Source organism: Plodia interpunctella, chromosome 10 (assembly GCF_027563975.2).
Source record: "Plodia interpunctella isolate USDA-ARS_2022_Savannah chromosome 10, ilPloInte3.2, whole genome shotgun sequence".
Taxonomy (NCBI): domain Eukaryota; kingdom Metazoa; phylum Arthropoda; class Insecta; order Lepidoptera; family Pyralidae; genus Plodia; species Plodia interpunctella.
In genome coordinates, this window is record NC_071303.1 from 496,831 (window position 1) to 516,955 (window position 20,125).

At 36.7% G+C, this 20,125-nt stretch overlaps 3 protein-coding genes across 3 annotated transcripts; 2 read left to right on the forward strand and 1 right to left on the reverse strand.

Moving 5' to 3' along the window:
- The first annotated feature begins 4,512 nt into the window (after positions 1 to 4,512).
- LOC128672924 (cytochrome c oxidase assembly protein COX11, mitochondrial) lies at positions 4,513 to 6,323 on the forward strand. The gene is made up of 4 exons (XM_053750460.1): positions 4,513 to 4,876; positions 5,278 to 5,430; positions 5,549 to 5,716; positions 5,915 to 6,323. The coding sequence occupies exons 1-4, from the start codon at positions 4,640 to 4,642 to the stop codon at positions 6,056 to 6,058; spliced, it is 702 nt and encodes a 233-aa protein (XP_053606435.1). The 5' UTR covers positions 4,513 to 4,639; the 3' UTR covers positions 6,059 to 6,323.
- Positions 6,324 to 7,539: 1,216 nt separating this feature from the next.
- Positions 7,540 to 12,981, reverse strand: LOC128673319 (tektin-3-like). Its single transcript, XM_053751092.1, has 12 exons — positions 12,823 to 12,981; positions 12,582 to 12,721; positions 11,820 to 11,963; positions 11,368 to 11,475; positions 11,198 to 11,288; positions 10,731 to 10,872; positions 10,329 to 10,426; positions 10,146 to 10,265; positions 9,497 to 9,629; positions 8,711 to 8,841; positions 8,231 to 8,385; positions 7,540 to 7,788 (listed from the first exon to the last, which is right to left on the reverse strand). The coding sequence occupies exons 1-12, from the start codon at positions 12,847 to 12,849 to the stop codon at positions 7,578 to 7,580; spliced, it is 1,500 nt and encodes a 499-aa protein (XP_053607067.1). The 5' UTR covers positions 12,850 to 12,981; the 3' UTR covers positions 7,540 to 7,577.
- Positions 12,982 to 13,236: 255 nt separating this feature from the next.
- Nubp1 (NUBP iron-sulfur cluster assembly factor 1) lies at positions 13,237 to 20,118 on the forward strand. Its single transcript, XM_053751101.2, has 9 exons — positions 13,237 to 13,456; positions 13,544 to 13,624; positions 13,740 to 13,900; positions 16,350 to 16,451; positions 17,205 to 17,295; positions 17,689 to 17,760; positions 18,383 to 18,576; positions 18,973 to 19,159; positions 19,731 to 20,118. The coding sequence occupies exons 1-9, from the start codon at positions 13,429 to 13,431 to the stop codon at positions 19,763 to 19,765; spliced, it is 951 nt and encodes a 316-aa protein (XP_053607076.1). The 5' UTR covers positions 13,237 to 13,428; the 3' UTR covers positions 19,766 to 20,118.
- Positions 20,119 to 20,125: the final 7 nt, after the last annotated feature.

A 20,125-nucleotide genomic window follows, 5' to 3' on the forward strand; every position in this document is an offset into this window, starting at 1 on the left:
TATTATTTGGGGGTCAATCGATGCTCAATTTGCACTGCCGAAATAATTTTGGGATAATTATGTAATTGGACTAAAAATTGGATTTGTACAAGACACCTAAAATCACGTTTTAATTTAATGGTGGAATCTTAAACCTGGCATAAGCTTCATATTATGTAGAGCATGCACTTAGTTTCAATTAAAGAAATGTACAGAAGAGCACTTTTACATAAGTGATACACTTATTTATGAGGAACGTCATTTCTTTTACAGCATATCAAAAGATATTTCCAATGACATGAAGAGGACCGAATACTTAAATGAAGACTTCCAAATTCGTAAGAAGATATTGGTGAGAAATTCTTCTGTAAAAAATAGACCATCTGTCTATAGAATACAACACAACTTAGATAATCGAAAATAGTTTCAGAGTTTGAGCTAAATGGTAAAAACAAGTTAAAAAAGTTTTATTAAACTCCACTCTAATATTTTTTAATTTTTTTAAGTGCGAGTGAGACACCTCAATAGTAATATACATTTTACCTACATAAATATAAATCTTTTAGAGTGAAGATTAAGACATTACCAGTAAATTGAAGCATGAAATTACTGCTATTTATATAAATAGCAGCAATTTTATGGTTTAATGAAAACCAGACCGATGTGTATATACTAAAATTAGGAATACCCTAAAGCTAAAACTCTGACCATTAGTAAACATTATTGGCCATCTGTCCGGATAATCAAAGTGGTAAATTAGATTGTTTTAGTAAGTGAAAAATTGATTGTTCTTCTTACAAGCAAGTAAAGTTCCAAAAAATGTCAGTCCCTTCTAAGCAATATATTGAGATTAACTACGTAATGGAAACTTAAAACATTTGATAGTTTATTTAAAACTATAAGACTTATTCAAAATTTCGTATTAAAATAGCAGCTATTTTTGATATGAAACACATTATACTGCATAATATTTTCTGAGACAATAAATCCTTAGATACGTAATAAGAATAGTTTCCTAAGAGACAAATCAGATATATGCATAATAACCATGTAAAGTAGATTGTTATATTTTCTTGTTTTGTTATTGATGTTTGTTTAGTGTGTTCCTTGTTACCAAAGAAAATATCAGACATTTTGTAACTTTTGTATTACGGGCACAGTATTCCTGTTATTATAATAATGTTTAAATATTATATTTTTTGCATTTGTTACTGTTATTTTAAGTTACCTTGAAAGTTCAAATCTTCAATCATGCAATATTTTAAACCAAAGAATCTGTCAGTTGATTCATAGCCATAAGAGTGTAGTGCCTACAATTATAAATGTATTGTTATTTGTTAAGTAAATTATGTATATTTTAAGAATTCTAACAGCGTTATAGAGGCAGCTACAATTTTATTGTCATTTAAAGTGTTGTGTGTTTATCACAATAATGTTTAAGTGGTAGAATAGTTTACTAAGACGACTAAACCAAAATACCCACCATGTAGTTAAGCTATTTTCCTGAACTGTCGGTTTAATGTTTATTGACAACGATCTAACTATCCGGAGTGTTTATATTCAAAGTTATCTCATATTGCAGTTACAGAAAAGCGCTTCTGTGGTTATATTTAATTGTGCAAGTGCATACATATTATTGATGCGGTGCGTGCCTCACGCTCAGGACACTTAAGTTTTCAATGTCGTGGTGTACGAGTATATTAGTTTTTTTTATTTATCCAAAAAATAATCGTTCTTCTGTTTGTTTCTCCGCAGAGACACGTGTCTTGGGCTAATGATAGGTCTAAACTACTATACGGTGCTAATCATATTATATTGGTCCAAAAATCAACTCATAGCTCATCTTAAATGCGAATAGTTAAACGGGTCAATTTCAACTTGGACGTCTTATATGAAAGGAGCGAATGTTCTATCACCACTCTCAAAAAAAATGATCTGGCCACAGGCTATGGTGTAGTTCAACCTTAGATGATATAACAACTCTTGCGACCCAACTAGGCACTAAAGATGGCGCAAAATGGCTTCATAAGTCGCAAATAGAAGCTACTGATTAAATCAGAGAGAACACTTAGAACTTTTTGAAGCAACGTGTTCATACCTCAAGTATTTCTTTCCTCTAAACGCGAAGTCTGCCCTCGGAGGAAAAAATAGCTACTTCTAACTTCAAAAAGTTCTTTGCTGTACCTACCTGTGTTGTTTTGTATTACCTTTCTACTGTAAAACTTTAAGTATTAAGTTGGTATAACTAATAGTGTTATTAGAATGCGTATTACCAAAAAGATTTTAAAATTCGTTGATTTATACTTCGAGTACCTTAGAACAAAGTATTGAAAAGCAATGCCTAAGTATATTTACACGTTATTTGAAAGTTACCAAATAAACTAGGCTTAGTAGTAAGTGCCTACTTAGTTATAATAATTATTGTTTTGCAACAAAGTGCCAAAATTAAAAGTTTACGAATAGTTTCTTCTCGAAGTGTAATGCAAGAGTTTGCACCTTCTGTAAAATATAAGCTATTATAAAATAAAAATTATGTGTTAATCTAAAAAGTAACAAATAGGTCCGATTTATCTTTTAATTTCATAGTTTTATGTTAACTTTTTATTTTACCCGACTGCAAAGGAAGCGTATTGTTTCTATAGAAGGCGCCACTCTTGCATAAGTATTTACCTTTAATCAAACCGTTTTCGTACTTGTACCAGTGAGTTTAATATTTCAATCTTCCAATTAAGATTTGTAAACCAATCTTGCCAAATTAGATGCCTATTCTAATTTAATGTTAAAGAAAATAGCACAAATATTGTGTCTATTTATTATTGTTTGATCGTTTGATGTAATTTTATTTTTCAGTGACATGGAGTGTGTTTGCGTTTGTTCTTTTTAAATTGGATTGTGCATGTGAAATAAATGTTCTCGATACAATATAAATTCGTTTGTCTGCTTATAGATATCCTTTCCGCTCCATAACTTTGTAGCAGAACATATCGGTGATAAATTGTTAAGAATTATCCAAGGTAGAGTAAAATGTAATTTTAAATCTAAACTTCGGCTCGTGGCGTCATGTGCCTAAACTTCTCGTCAGTTTATAAAATATTAAACCGACGGACAAATATTTCGACTACTATGTTTAGAACACACTAATGACGTTGGATTAGATTTTTCTTCCTAGTTATATACTTATTGGTTGTCACAACTGACGCTACGATCCAAAGATTACCAGGAGTAGTTTCATCGTGTAACTTCTAATTGTTTAGATGCATTTCGTTGTTGCAGGTGAAGTGGATTTTTTTAAATCGATGATACAGAACATGATGCCGGTTGTGCCAATGAAGACAAAAAACTATTGGTCACAGTACGACATGTCATACGAATGTGAGAAGTGTAAACGCAAATATCGACACAAGAGTACGTACAGGAGGCACGTTACATACGAATGCGGTAAAGAGCCCATGTTTCGATGTCCCTTCCTCGACTGCACCTACAAAGCCTATCAGAAAACCCACACTGATGCACATATCAAGACGAAACACAAACTGATGTCGGTAGAATATAAACGATGATGCACCAGTATATTATTATAACAGTAAAATGTGATATTAAAAGTTAAATTACTTGTAAAGTCTTATGTTTGTTTTCTTTATTATACTTATTCAAATTTAAAGTTTACTTCGCGTGCTTGCAATGCAAAAAGTACCGGTAGGAAATGATCATAAGCGTAAATCTACTAACCGAGTAATTATGTTATAGTTACGTTAAATTAGAAATTTTAAGCGCGGTTAGTATTATCAATAATATTTTATAGGCAAAGCACCAAAGTTTAATACTGACTAAATATGTAGAAACGTGTGGCTAGCTACCTATGACTATCTAATGATAATTATTGATTGTGCAATAGTTATGTACACTTAATAATTTTAAAATTACTAATGGAATATCCCATTTTATTATTTACATAATTTTAATTTCTGAAATTGGCTGCATCTAGTTATGATCGATAGTCATCGGTAATTTATCATAGATGTTTTGATTTCACATCAAAAATAAAAAAAATTCTCGAAACACATTTATTTATAGATTATTTTGTGAAAGATAGTACATAGCCCGACAGAGGAACATCGATGTATTTGGAAATATTGTTGATTTCCCATTATTATTACCAACATCGTTCATCCTTAGCGCCATCTTATCGCCACTTTTTTTTGCAATAGTAGGAGTAATTTTACATTGCTCTGAATTTTGGACAATCAGTTGACCGCCGAGACAGACGGATTTTGGACGGACAGAACGCTTGTTTATTTTGTTCGTCTGTGTGTGTGTGGTTGTTCAGTGTTCATAAATCTGTTACACGGAAACTCCGATACTTTCCATGTCACAAATATAAGAACATTGTAATGTTCTTGTATAGCACTTGCACCGTGCACGCATTAAATCAATGTCAGGGGCCTTATTTTGACCATAATGTTGGCTAGCCCTACTTGCCGTTATCATTATAGGTGTCAAAGTCAAAAATGGCAATGACGGTTTCTGTAGGACTGACCGACCGATGACAGAGATCAGTGAAAGAAAACTCGTCGCAGATTTTGGGTTACTTTATAGTAACAATTTTCGTTAGAAATAATGTTTACTTTAGTACTTGTCTAAAATAATATTGTAAAGTAAAATGAGCCGTTTACTATGGTCGTCTAGATGTTTCTCAAACACATATAAGAGTAGCATTTTTATAAATTCCCCACCGTTTTTAGCACCAACTAAAGCTTTACGAAATGTTGTGCTTATACGGAATGCTCATGACCAGAAAAAGAATATTCGGTCTACTCTTAATTATGTTATTGCCCTTGGAGTTATGACTGTAGGTTTAAGTTATGCTGCAGTACCATTATACAGAATATTTTGTCAGGTAAGTAACCTCAACCTTTTTTTATGAAACATTTCTTAAATATATACTAATCTGAAATTAATTTTGATAATCATGAAATAAACAATGGTCTTGAACCAATAATTCAGGCTTTATGATTACTGTCTGTAAAACTTGTTAATACTTACAGCTTTATTAACTTTTACTACTGGCAAATTCAACTACTTGATATATATTTTATTATGTTTTTAATATAGGATTATTATAGCAACTCTAAACAAAGTTAATGAAACTTTTAAACTATTGAAAATTCTTTATTCATTCAGACAGCTATAAATTACTCATCATCATCAGTTATTCTACTAATGTCTAATTGAAGTATGACTACCCAGCATATGGATCCTATGTAGATTGGTAATTCATTGATATCTATTATATTTCAGGCATATAGTTATGGTGGAACGACCTCTCAAGCGGAAGGTGATACTGTGAGCAAGATGACAGCCGTGAAGGATAGACCAATCAAAATAAGGTTCAATGCAGACGTTGCCTCCTCCATGCAGTGGAACTTCAAACCCCAACAGCTGGATATTACGGTCAGTCACTAAGCAAGTAATTTTACATTATCTGCTAGGATTTTCCTTCCATAATTTTTTTGGGAGCTGTCACTGGCCAATCATAACGCAGAACAGAAATTATTTATTTAACTTACAGGTAGTACCTGGTGAAACAGCACTAGCATTTTACACCGCCCGCAACCCCACAAACAACCCAGTGACGGGGATCAGTACCTACAATGTGGTCCCATTTGAAGCTGGACAATACTTCAACAAGATCCAGTGCTTTTGCTTTGAAGAGCAGCAGCTCAATCCTCATGAGCAAGTAATTACAGTTAATTTTACCAGCCCAGATCATAGTCTTTTGCACAGCAAGTCCATGTTTACACATCACAAGTTGGTGGTAAACTCGGAGTTTTAAGAAAATTATTAATGATACTAGATAGGCTATAAAATTAGGAATCTTAATTTCATATAGGCAGAAATTTCATGTAGTTTCATATGCCTATCTTGAAAATTTCAGGTGGACATGCCAGTATTTTTCTACATTGATCCTGAGTTTATGGAAGACCCAAAGATGGAATTTGTTGACGAGATAGTTCTGTCCTACACATTCTTTGAGGCTAAGAAAGGCATGAAACTGCCCGTACCATCCTATGTGAAGTAATGAGGTGGAAGATAATTGTAGAAAACTGTGTGATATTATTTATTTGTAGTTCACATTATTATCAAGCTCAAGTTTTATAAGACAAAAAAAGGCTTCTGCTAAGTCACTTGAGAAATAAGTAGTACAGTAAGTAAGTACTTTTAAGCAGCTTCAAGGCTATTTCAGAACATGTTATATGATTGACATTGAATGAATTGAAAGATTAATTATGTGGACATGACTATTAAGTTTTATTAGATGAAATAAACTGTTGTTATTTTTTGGATTTCTTGTTTTTAATGACTGTGCATCCAGGACGTAGAAAGAAAAATAGGATGCTATAAGTAGGTACCTACCTATGCTTCATGTACCTACATATAACAATATTAATATATCCAAGGTATTGGAAATCCAAAGAGTAAAAGTTTACTTGTAGGTACATCATCATTTTTGTACCTAGGTATACTACTACTTGTATATTATGAGCAATTTGAATCTAGTTTGGATTCGCATATTTTTTTTAAATGGTGGCTCCGCTGTAGAGCACGATATAGGTACCTATTCTAAATTTTGATGGATTCGGCATAGGTATTTAGGTAGGTACCTACTTATATTGCTGGTTTTTTATATTGACGGCATTTTTGTAAATTGGACAATTTGGTGCAGTGGTGCATTCTGATATTGCGGTACTTTTGATATACCTAGTAGACTTTATTGACCGCTGTTATGACAACGGCGTGAGTTTGACGTGAGGAATAGATGGTTGTGAAAAATAGACGGTTGTCAAAGTCACCCACAACGTTTGCCTTGTTGTTCAGCCACGTTGTGAAAACCATTTATGCTATATAACGCCCACTCGTAAGGGCTTGGTAACGTTACCAAATTCACACTAAAAGTATCGTTAATTAACGTTATTTCTCCCTAAAGTTAAAACTGGTAACGGTAAGACTGGTATCGATACTACAATTCAAAAACGTTACAATAACATTACCAATTAACGTTAAATATATGTTTAAAGTATCGTTACTTATTTCGATTTAGTTCTATTGAGTTGCAAGATTCTACCCTAATATTGGATGTTTAATAGATTATAAATTTCCCATAAAATACTTAGCTACCATTTTACACCGATTAACCGAATAGCCCTAAAAGATCCCATAGATCTATTTCACGAAAAACCTTTTATAAAAGACCAGGTGTTCCTGCTGAGTATAGACACATGATTTTGCTTTGTAATAGTTCGCTATACTCTGCCTGTGTACGATTCTAGCTCAAGAATAAAGCGAGGAGAGCGAGATCTTCAAAAAGAAAAACATAGCGTAGCGATCGTGCGACACTTTTATCGTTATTACTATTGGTAACGATATTTGGTTTAGCGGTATTTTTTTTAAGTATCGTTACCTTAGCTGCTAAACGTTAATCACATTTGACAGCAATAACATTGCGTAATTACGTAATTTCAAGCCCTGGATTAGACCCCTAAAAAGACAAATGAAACGGCAGCCAGTGAACACTTTTATTGAATTTGGTTGGTCGGGCACTAGGACTTGATGGCGGCGGTGACGGGATAGCCCCTGCGCAGGCCCATGCACTGGTCGCGGTCGATGAACAGCGTCGTGGACTTGTTCCGCAGGTCGGCCTCCAGCCCCGCGCGCACGCCCAGCAGCGTCTGGTGCGTGCCCTCCGCCGTCGCGATCTTGCTGCGCAGCGTCTCCATCGCCTCGTGCAGGTCGCACACCTCCTTCACCAGTCTGTGGGGCACGATACGAATGTCTTCTGTATCGTCACGTAGTAGGATGTCATGTCAACCTTAAGGGTACTTGAACAAATTCTGACACCAATCAACAATTTAACACATTAGAAAAGCGGCCCTTAATTTCTCCCATTTGCCTCCATTCTTTCTGTCATGATAGAGACAGTCGAGCTTCTAAACTTGAGTTTTTAACACTGACATTTTTACGCATTACGCAGTATTGATACTTACATAATTTAAAATTTGTCGTGAAAATGCTTGTGAACATCTAATTTCTGAATAAGTACTTTGACTTCAACATCGTCTAAACATTCAACCATTGCAAGTTCATCAATGTGGCTTTTAGTCTCTTGCGATTTTTCGACATCAACAAAAGTGTTACAACAATAAAAAAGTCTTAATGATACGATCACAGATTGTCCAGAGCCTGTAGTTCTTACCTGTTCTGCGCCTCGTCCCTGGTCTTCTCCAGATGCGGGCGGTTGGTCCGGGCCTGCAGCCGCGTGTGAGCCACCTTCATAGGCTGCAGCTTGTCCTCTATAGCCTTGTTCAGCAACTCCAGCGTCTTCTCGATGTCGAAGATCTCTTGTTGGACCTGGAACGACAGATCAGGTCAGTTTGTTTGTGGTTATAATCATAGGTCTAATCAATTTCAAATGAGTAGATGAGTAAATACCAGTATTTTCAGGCAACATCAGGGCACATGTTGAAATAGGAAAAGCCGTCTGTATTAAGTTTGTCGCCATAGGCGTGCCTTATGCATAAAATAAAAATAAATAAAACCTAGCAGAGCAATTAAGGAAAATCTTCTTCTCCCGTGAATAAATAGATTTTCATGAGATGGTCGGTCCTTCGGGATCAACATTCCATGACGTAAATGTCGAAGATGGTCCTTCGAGTCGGATAAACCAGAGCCAAACCTTATGCAGATGCAGCTGCAACTTGTTCTTGATCTCGATGGTCTCGGCGATGCGGCGCGTGAACGCGCTGTTGCTGTTGCTCCATTGGTCCCAGATCTCGGTCGCGGCCACGTTGATCATGTTGTCCGCGTCTGTTGGACACATTTCGTGTCATTACACGTGATTCTATACATCCAGTAGCAGTTTTCCTTAAAACACGGCGGCCCCACTGCTTTGTAGTGTTTCACCGATTTATATAGGTTTGCTATTGACGTACGTCGGCGAAATATCATATTGCTTGACAGAGCGCAACGAAACGCACAATGAAGCAATAAGTCTACGCTTTAAACTCCTATATCTAATATACAACACGAAGTACAAGGTTGAAGAAGGCCTCACAACGAAAAATTGCAGACCCGACTAAAAAACAAAGTCATCTATAAACACTAGAACAAGATCCATACAAAGCATCTGAGATTTTACATTTCTGAAGCAAGGTTCTCTGATAATCTTTTAAATAGGAGGATCCTTGTCTTCTATCTTTAAATTACAGGCGAAACTTCGTCTGAAATTTTACTTTTCAAGCAGATCCTGGGGGGCTATCATGAAACATTAAAACATGTAGCACGCCAGTGCGTCCACACGTTCTCTTTTTTTTGAACGATGTGCACAAGATATGGGAAAAATAGACAGCGTATGGACGATACTAATGTGTGATAAATGTTTGTATGTTTCGTGGTAGACCTTCTAGTCTCCACGGCGTCACAGCCAGCACAGAGAGAGACAGAGAGAGCGAGACAAGGTTACCACTGAGCATCTGAATAGCCTTGGCGCGCTCGGACTGCGAGCGCTGCAGCGTGGCGGCGCTGGCGGCGGCCCAGCGCTGCGTGTCGCACACCGACGGGTCGTAGCGCTCAATGCCCGCGTAGAATTGCAGACCCTATGGAATTACCCTTCTCTTCATCGTCTACACTAATGTTATGAAGACAAATACCTTAGTATTTGTGTTTAGGGGGTATCTTTAGAACTGCCTTTCTTTCACCAATAAGAAGTGATATTATTCCTTAGTGACATAGGGTGTTAACATCGGGATGCTGATTGTTTCCAATATTTTAATTTAGTATTTAGAGGTAGGCATTACGGCGGGTCTGTAAAGTCGACCTAATTTTTGGATATTCTATGCTAAGTTTGATGGTACGTGGTCCTTTCTGTCTCGATGTTTCTTTAAAGGCGTAGTCTCCTAGTAGTATAGTATTCTAAGTCCTGATTACTTTCAAGCGCTTAACGCATTCCTTTATTGCGGGCCTTCTACCAAGCAGATTCGTAAGAGAGGAACATATACTCTGAAAGCTTATCATCAACATTTGATTGTTTCGAAACGGCCAGAAAATCTATCGTTGCAATATTTGCAAATTCAATATTGTCTTCAATCTCCAGCCAAAAATATCAATCGTACCTTAGAGAAGTTGTTCAGCTGATGACACATGGAGTCTATACCAAGAGCATACTCCTTATTCCTCATATCGGACTCCAGTTCGTGCTGCGTCGCACGGCAATTCTTCGACTGCTGTCTGACCTGGAAAGAGAAAGATAAAAATAAATATGTGGGTCTGTGAGCGAGAAGCTACGAGCTTTTTACCTTGTCTAGCATATTCTTGAACTTCTCTTGACTTTCCCGGAGTATGGCGACTTCTTTGAGCAGACTTTGCTCAACCGTGTCGTGGACTTGCTCCAAGCCTGAAGTGTGAAAGCTATTATTGTTGTAATAAGTCTTAATAAAAGGATAAAAGTAGGAGAACAATTAAGATAATGGTGTGCAAAGTACAAAGTATAAGGAAACACAAAACAGACAGATGTTTAAAAAAATATAAAGATGGAAAGATTTGATAGATCGTATAGTATATCCTATCTCTTCAATCAGACGCAATGATTGCTATGTGTTTTAGCCCCCCTGGTATATTGATAACAGGGGGCTACCATGAAACATAAAACACGTGTTTGTATGTTTCGTGCTCGGTTCGGTAACCGTGTCAAGCCATACCCTGCCGCTTCTCCCTGTGGTAGAGGCACTCCTGCACGATGTGCAGCGGGCCCTCGATGCCGGCCACCGCGCGCTCCAGCTGCCGCCGCATGTCGTTCAGGCGCTCGCACGTCGACACCAGTCGCTCCATCTCGATCGACACCTGAGGGGGAATTCCCGGTCTTCACTTGGACTTTCCGAGTTCCCCATAGAATAACTAATATACTCCATATTGGCTTCTTTCTTATCGTGCGATACAGAGTCAGATTATATTCAGGTATGCCTTATTATATGCCTTTCAGTTAGTCTGCCGTATTATATGCCTGTCAGACAACCGAAAGACAACCGGTGTGCTTTGTCATAATGTTTCCTTCCACCAGAAGCTAGTGGTGGCCCATAAAAACTAAACAAGTGTCAGACTGGTAGTATATAAACTCATGTAGCACGAGGCGCTTTCGTGTTAACCGAAATACTATATGAATTCCTACCTCATTCCTCCAGAAGGTAGTATCTGTGATTCGTTCTCCGATACGTCTGCCAGAGTCCCTCTGGCCCTGTGTGCCGATCTCGTCCGTCTCCCTAAAACGTTTGGGAATTAAGTGTAAATGCTTGGAAACAGTAATATTACTTTGGACTTTGATCGAATATCTCAACTCACCTAAGCATCCTCATGATATCGTTCCGGACGCGCTCGGAGAAGTTCCTTTTGGCGTCCGACTCATTGTAGTTCTTTATGCTGTTCTGATTCCACTCGTACTGGGTGTACCTGCGTCATTCCATTGTATTAATTGTATAAAAAAACTATCTTAAAATTTATAGCTTTCACTACTTCACCATCACTGATGCAACGAGTATGCATGCTTGACGGATACTTCTCCTCAACATTTCTGTGAAAATCTGTGTAGATCACACCCCTTTCCAATAATTTTATAATAGTATTTTGATTTAACATCGTTCGGCGTAAACTTTTGCTATTCTTCAACGTCTTCTCCGCTGAAAAAGTAGGAAAGCGAATCATGGGCTTCGGTGCTCAATGGAATTGAGGAAGGAATCGGGAAAACGGCGAGAGAGCGGACGATTATATAGGTAAGAACGTCTTTTAAATCTTACCTCGTATACAAAGCAGCTCGGGCGGCGTGCTCTGGACTCCGATCGAAGCCGGTCACCAAGTTGGGGAAGCGCAGTGGTTCCGCCGCCATGCCCGCCGGCGTGTAGCACGGGTCCACCATCGTGTTCGTGATCGGTTGGGACGGCCTGGTGGGTGGGTGTTTTGTTAATTACGAACTTCGCTTGGCTTGGCCACGCAAAGTTAATTTTAACCTTTTGGAGTCTCGGGCCCAAGTGCCAAAGTCAGAGGCCGACAACCCTATCTAGTAATTAGTACGTGTAAAAGTAACCTAAGTAGGGTTGTCGGCTTCTAAATTCAGCGATTGCTAATGTAAGACAGAATGACTTATATAATGAATGAAAGAACTCTTAACTTAATGATCTCGTGATTATGACCAAGGTTCATACGTCTATGGAAGTATACCTGTTTTGATATACCTTTTGACTATGTACATTATGTACTTTTATATATTATTAGAAAAAAACATTGTAAGAAACAATAATGGTAAGCCCTTCTGGCATGATAGACCAACACTGTTCAAATGAGTTTCTTTCGGCATTTCTTCTCAGCAGTGGTCGTTCCGAAATGCCAGTAGTTTGTAGCTTGTGAGAAATAACTATAAATATAAAAATTGACGAGAATAAGTGCCTGTGAAGGTCTAATTTTTAAATAAATTATTCTAATTTGAAGTACGAGTAAGCATGATGACAAAAATTTCTGTAAATTATGATGACTCAATAAAGTAGTGTGATATTAATCCTCACATTGGTGTCACTTCAATCTCCTCGTAGCCCATGATCGGTCTCCAAGGATGCTTCTTTGGCGTGTGGAAGCAGTAGCCCACCTGAGGAGGTTGCGTGGCGGAGCCCGCCGAGTCCTTGACGGGGCTCCATTTTTGGAGTTGCTGAAATAATATTAAAAGATTGCCAAATGAGTTAGGTTCTTGCGAAGTAAGAGAAGATAAATATCTTGCTTTTCTTTAAACGATAATATAATGATAATTACTGTGCACATGGTAACTTCTTTAGCCATCTTGATGAATTTGGAAAACTAAACTGCTAAATAATTATGTAATGTAATAGAAAATTTTATAAAACTATGTTACTAAACTAAAGGCTAAAAGAATTTAAAATATTTGAAATTCGTGTCATTTTTGTCATAACTAATTTGCCAACCAAAAAAAATTGTTTTAATGATTGCGTTCAAATCTCGCATTTTCAATTTTGTAAAAGTATATTATGCATTTTATTTGCAATCCTGATATTTTTAAGTAGGTATTAAAAATAATCTTATTTCTTCATGAAATGACACAGTAAAACTTGACACAAACATAATAGGTAGTTTACGAAATTATCTTTTAATGGAAGCGAACGCGACTAGACCTTAGACCATCGGTACGTCAAATGTTTAAAAAAAAGTATGTCAATGTCAGTCAGCAGTCGCCGAGATCGGTCATCTCATTCTCATTCTTATTTCATTTTAGATGTAAATTCCGAGAAAGAAACAAGTGCAAAAGAAATGTTTTTATTAATATAAAACCATTACTGCCTATTTATATGTTTGAGAGACTGCAAAATTAAATAACCGTTGTATTTATATTGAATTACGAACATGAATGTACCAGACAACGCTCCGCAGCGTAAGTTTTTTTCCCTTTTTATCAGAACCGAACGTGTATTGAAATGAAGTAAACAGTAACCAAGTTATATTGATAAATGTTATTCAGATTGTCCTGGAACGCAGAGCGACGATGCTGGTAAAGCTTCAGCATGTGCGGGATGTCCAAATCAAAACATTTGTGCTTCAGGTAAATACATAGTCATTTAGTTTATCATGCATAACATTACTGGTTTCATAGGTATTCAATACATAAACCAGAACATTCTTCCATCATAATTGACTGTTTATTATTAATACTCTAGGGGCACCATCACTCCCTGATCCAGCCATAGACATAATCAAGAATCGATTAGCCACAGTGAAGCACAAGATTCTAATTCTATCAGGGAAGGGAGGAGTTGGAAAAAGTACTGTTACGTCTCTTCTAGGACACGCACTGGCTGCTAAGAACAATGATATCAATGTGAGTTCTTTTTTTTAAATCCTTAATAAAGAAGATAAATAAAATCTTTTTGTGGGTTGTGACTGGCCACTTGGCAATAAAAAGTTGAACCAAGCATTGGGAATGTTTTTTGTATGTATTCTTCAGATATTGATGGAAGTGCGGCTGGGATTAACTTCTATATGAAACTAAGTGTGAGATGTCAAAGACAAAAATAAGAGAATGAATTTCATAAATGAAATCCTGAAAGTACCAGTAGTACAAAGAGAGTGAAGTTTTTTATTATTTATGTAATTAAAAACTTTACTTAACTTCACTATAATAAAACTGGCCAATCATTATTTAGTAAATAAATAATTAGCAACAGTATATTTATAAGAATATTTAGGAGAAATATCATCCATTATTTTCATTCAAGTACTTTATGCATAAGTTCATTGGTTCTCATTTCGTTATAGGTTTCAACAATGTGAAAACAAGTACTAAAACCCTGACATACCTACAACATACCTACATCCTACAAATTGATTTTTAAATCAGTAGCATATAAAATTATGTTTTAAATGTGTATATAAATGCGAAAATTGGCTTATAACAATTACAAACAAGTTATATTTATGTTTGTTTGGTAATCTTCTTGAAATTTCACACATGCATGTGGCTCCAGTGACTTTCGGAAATCCTGATTATTTAAAGTTTTAAGCAAAAGTTCCTGTGGACATCTTATTTCTGAATAAATGCTTTGATGTTGACATAAAGCTAACTTTATGGAGATAACACTCTCATTTGTTTTTCACAACTTGTTGGACTACAATCCATTTCTTGATAAGATAACACAAGTGGGTATCACATACTGATTGGAACGTGTCTGTTATGGCTTCATTTTATTGTCTCTGGGAGATGATTGGGAACCCATTAAAGTTCCATTCATCTACATTCAGTTATGTATAAAAAAAAATATAGTAAAATTATAGACAAAACGCTCAGTATTGGAAAGCAATTAAAATTAATTGAATTAATTAAATTTAGATAACATTTCATAGGTACAAATTTACATATTCATGCAAAATCTACTGGATGGATTGTTATGGAATTTAGTACATGGGTAGATATAACCTGGAATAACGCATCTAGGGTACTTTTTATGCCCAAATTCCCACGGGCGCGATGCCCCGGGGCGCAGCTAGTATTTTATGAAAGTGATAAAAATCAATAAATATCCAGATACAGATACAAACGAGTACTCAATAAGGGATATGTTTCTAAAGTTGGTACCCTTGAGCACTAATTATAGGCTTGACCTCATAGTTGTTGCAACTACGAATATTTACAATATTTTTTAAATAGTGGAGCATCCTGACTTAGTATGGTTTTATTGGGATATTTATAAAGATAAATATCTTTAAAAAAATTTGGTATAGATGTATAAACTGAAGACCTAAAGCTCCAGTATGAATCCAGCGCTGGGATCCAGGGTCACTGGCTGTATCCAACTACAGGATCAGTGTAAATAAACCTTGCTCAAAGATAAATTCAAGATGTTTCTCCCTAATGGAAGTTTGCAATATTTTTCATACTTTAAATTACCCTATTGTATCTTGATCTCCGCTCGATTTCATTTCCGAATTCCATTTTTTAAATAATAAAAAGAAAGTTAAGACACAGCACAAACACTAATTAGGCAATGGCCTTAAAAAATAAAGGGCACAGGACACCCGTGTATCGATCTCGAATGCCGTACGGCAAAGATTTGCAACGGCCTGTAAAGGCGAAGGTGCCAGGCGGTGCCAGGGCTTGTCGGCATATAGGTCAGGTTTTATTGTGTTCACATCATATTTGCTTTTTTGTGCATCGCTCTCTGTTTACTAGGTTTTGCAAATGGTTTCGTCTAAGTATTATCGTCATTGGTACATCTGTTGTCTTTTACTTTGATGTTATTGAACCCATTTGTCAAAAATACGCTTAAATAGGAATATACCTAGAAATACAAATAAAATTATAATGGCTATTTTAAAATTGAGTAGGTACATGCTAAAATGCCCAAATTGCTTTTAAAAATAATAAGGGCGCGTCTCATACATATACATCCTTATCGTACTTTCATCACGCAACACAATTTAGGGGTTGAGTACAATATGTGTTTGCGGGATTATAACGACCTTGAGTGCCCTTGATTGCACTGTGTAATATTACTTTTGGTGTTGGTTCATTCGTAGTTCAGATGTTTCACCGACCTAGCACCCTGTCTAAACAAGAAAAGGTGTTAAAAACATAATAAAATCAGAGTTAAAACAGACATCGGAACTTTTGATGAAACGTGTAATTCTTCTTCTTTTCGTGTCGATGGAATCGACGAAATCATCGCTTTATTGGGTGCTAAATATATTCTTGCCAGAACCGAGCCACTCCGATGGCTTCATCGGAAGCTGTCATCAAGTCATGAAATTGTAATGAAATGATTTAATTCGAGGTGGGTATCCTGGACGCCGACATCTGCGGCCCCAGTCAGCCGCGCGTGCTGGGCGTGAGGGGCGAGCAGGTACACAACTCCGGCTCGGGGTGGTCGCCCGTGGTAAGTGCCCGCGGGATCATCGATCGCTGATTCATGTCTTGACAATTATATTAACGTTGTCTGCAGTTAACTATATTTATTCCTTTATTTTAATAAAACTTTATTTTATAAAAGCCCAGCGATTTCGCCGTGAAAGCGTGACAGCCAGACAGAGATTCGCATTTATATTATTTAGTATGGATTTCATATTATATATGCGATACTTATTATTTGTCCTTTCACGTAAAACGGAGCATTGGATTGAGGTGATTTTTGGTGTGGAGATAGACATAGAACTGGAGAGTTTATAAAAATTAAAGTTTTTAATTTTTATCCCAAAAATATTTCACGAAGAAAACCCATTTTTTTATCTTCTGTCTCTTGGCCCCGAAAGCCTCCCCGACTAAAAACAAGCACGTTTTTCATAGTACAGAACGAAATAATATTAGTATTGTCTAACAAACCAGATAACTAAGTATAATCTAATCCGTTTATCAGCGCGGTAAACGCCACTTAACACACTCGTTAATGTCCCATGTTGTAGATCTGATAATGGTTAATACAATATATACAAGATTCTTATATCCATACCGATATTATAAATATGAAAGTGTGTTTGTTTGTCCCTCTTTCACGCCAAAAAGTTTATTATTATCGAAATACAACAGTTCGTGTGTATACTATCATTACATTATTTAAATTAGGATAACATTGCACCCGTGAGTGAACCGGGGCGGGTCGCTAGTTGTGAATAAAAATATGAATTAATTTCAGTATGTAAAGGACAACCTGTCGCTGATGTCCATTGGTTTCCTGTTGAGCAGTCCTGATGACGCCGTCATATGGAGAGGGCCGAAGAAGAACGGTGAGTATTTCATCCACGAAGCAAAAGCGAAATACATAAACTGTTAAAGAAATAAGAGTAAATTGCCATTTCTGTGTCAGAAGTTGTGTGGCTAAAAAACTGAATAAACCCCGCCCATTTACGTGACGCATTACAAAAAAATCCATACACAATTACACTCCCATTTAAATGTCAACGTTTGCATGTATGTGTGGATGTTTCTTGATCAATCATACAAAATATAGTTGACGGATTTAGATTACATTTGGTATATACTTAGTATATGTATAACTTAGTACATCGAATAATTTTTATTCCGAAATTCGTACCGGAGCGAGGTCCGTTGCACACAGAAAATTATTTTTTTCTCTGTCAAAAGCTCGTATCAACAAATTTTTTTCTTACTTTCAACAGGTATGATCAAACAGTTTCTGAGCGAGGTAGACTGGGGAGAATTGGACTACTTGCTCATCGATACGCCGCCAGGTAATATCAACTAATAATTTTATAATATCAAGTAATATGTTTTTATTCCGTTGAATAATAATTTAGTCGCCAGATATACATTATCCATTTTATTTATTTTTTGTTATTGTGCATATCAATGATTTTATTGAACATTGAAATAAATTTTATTTTCACATATGAAATTGTAGCATTATACTCATTTTACAATAGCTTGCATTGCAATTAGTAGTGATGATATGACAATTTTATGTGACCTTTATTGAATAATCGGGAAAGTCGAAAGAAATAATTTGGACGAGTAGGCTTATTGGGAAAAGTCCGTTTGTACAAGTAAATCGACCGGGAAAGTCGACCGTTTTTACATGTAAACTGACCAGGAATATAGACAAGTAGATGAGAAAAGACCATTCGTTTCGGAGAGGGATTTGGTAACCGCAGTATATATATGTAGTTTTTTTTAATAGACTTTTCATCAATTCAACATCCTCCTAAAGGTCATACACACAGCACAGTTGTATCGCACCACTCTCATCCGGCAAGATGACGTTCATCGAAATATGTGCTTTAAATCGTCGTCTGTAGACATATTTTACATTGACAACACGAGAGCTGGAAGTCCGCAATTTTGTTGTTATTGCAGGCACGTCCGACGAGCACCTGTCGTCAGTGCAGTACCTGTCGGCGACGGCGCTGGCGGGCGCGGTGCTGGTGAGCACGGCGCCGGAGCTGGCGCTGCTGGACGTGCGCAAGGAGCTGGCGCTGTGCGCGGCGCTCGGCGTGCGCGTGCTCGGCGTCGTCGAGAACATGGCGCTGTTCGTGTGCCCCAACTGCGGCGTCAGTGGATTCTCTAATCTTATACGAATAATAAAAAAAAAACTAAAATCGTAACACATAAAAAAAAGAAAGCGAGAAATAGAACACGTTGGGAAAAATTATGACAGATGTTTTGACGGGTTAAGATTTAAAAAAAATGTAATGTATTCTATTTAGGAAAAAAAATTACACGTCGATTACAAAAAAGAAACTGAGAAATAGAACACTAAAACACTAAACATTGTGACTGATGTATTGGCGGGTTAAGATGAATATAAGTTTGAACATACCTATTCTATTTAAGCAAATTTATATGAGTTCATATATTTTATTATGAAATTTCAAGTGCATTTTCGGTCCTCCCCAACATATTAACTCACGTTATCCTCAGTACTCTAAACAAACAATATCCTTCAGACCCGCAGCGAAATCTTCCCGGCGACGACCGGCGGCGTCGGACAGATGTGCGCGGAGCTGGGCGTGCGGCTGCTGGGCAGCCTGCCGCTGGAGCCGGCGCTGGCGCGCTGCTGCGACCGCGGGCTCGACTGTCTGGCGGAGCTGCCGCGCTCGCCCGCCGTGCTGGCGCTCAGGGACATTGCTGACAGTGAGTGCCGAGCTTTTCATTAAATGGCTCTGAAGCAGAATCATCATTTTACGCAGAATGAGCGCTTCGCAATTTGACACTTCGCAAAGCGTGCATTTCTGAAAATGTGCACTTTTCAAAACGTATTCTTAACCAATTTTGTTGCACATTTTGCCAAAATACACGTTAGTAGATTTTAATGCACATTTTGCGTCAAACCTGTATGTATGTATGATGTTTGTTCGCGTCGAATAGTGCAACTTTCAATAGATTGAGCTGCAATTTTAATATATGTCTAGTTTGGATGACAATGCATTATGATATGCATGACCCACCCAGGATCTACTCGCAATAAAGGAATTTCTCAACGGTTCAAAGCACGCTCGTGAAATTTTACACGTAACGTAATCTATCACTTAAAATAAAGTACTTATACGATTCACAAAGAACTGTTTATAACCCTCGACTATGTCTCAAGCCTTAAGATACTCTTTGTAATCTGTCACCTTCTTTTATCGGTAAACAACGTACTACTGTACAATTTTATATTTAAAGTGTTTTTGTTAAATAAATAAACCACATTTGTTCACAGAAATAGTGGCCGCCGTCGAAAGTCCTTCGAATTGAGATACTGTCCAATTCCCTCTGCGCGCCTAGTCAAGAAATCGCCTTAATTGAAACTGTATATATATATAAGCTAACATTATAAACAACAACATTAATTTGTTTGATGAGTTTTGATGATTATTTTAATATTTTTATGATTATTGAATTTTATGCACGACATAGATGTATAGAAAAAAATCGTGTTTACCTAATGTTATATCGCTATAAAATAGAAAATAAAAAAAAAATCATCAGATGAAAAAAATTCAAGACTTGAGCGAGAATCGAACCCACGAATCTGTCTAAACGGGATATTAAACGTGATTGATTGTTGTGTGATGGTTAATTAAATAAAAAATATATATGCAGTTTAAGTTTAGA

Coding starts and splice junctions, on each gene's coding strand:
- Nubp1 (XM_053751101.2), top strand. CDS start 13,429: ATGAATGTACCAGACAACGCTCCGCAGC. Junction 13,901..16,349: donor CTAAGAACAATGATATCAAT/GTGAGTTCTTTT, acceptor ATTTAATTCGAG/GTGGGTATCCTGGACGCCGA. Junction 17,761..18,382: donor GCTCATCGATACGCCGCCAG/GTAATATCAACT, acceptor TTGTTATTGCAG/GCACGTCCGACGAGCACCTG.
- LOC128673319 (XM_053751092.1), bottom strand. CDS start 12,849: ATGGCTAAAGAAGTTACCATGTGCACA. Junction 11,964..12,581: donor GAGATTGAAGTGACACCAAT/GTGAGGATTAAT, acceptor CCCACCCACCAG/GCCGTCCCAACCGATCACGA. Junction 9,630..10,145: donor AGCTGAACAACTTCTCTAAG/GTACGATTGATA, acceptor GTAATTCCATAG/GGTCTGCAATTCTACGCGGG.
- LOC128672924 (XM_053750460.1), top strand. CDS start 4,640: ATGAGCCGTTTACTATGGTCGTCTAGATGTTTCTCAAACACATATAAG. Junction 5,431..5,548: donor CCCAACAGCTGGATATTACG/GTCAGTCACTAA, acceptor TTTAACTTACAG/GTAGTACCTGGTGAAACAGC. Junction 5,717..5,914: donor AGCTCAATCCTCATGAGCAA/GTAATTACAGTT, acceptor TGAAAATTTCAG/GTGGACATGCCAGTATTTTT.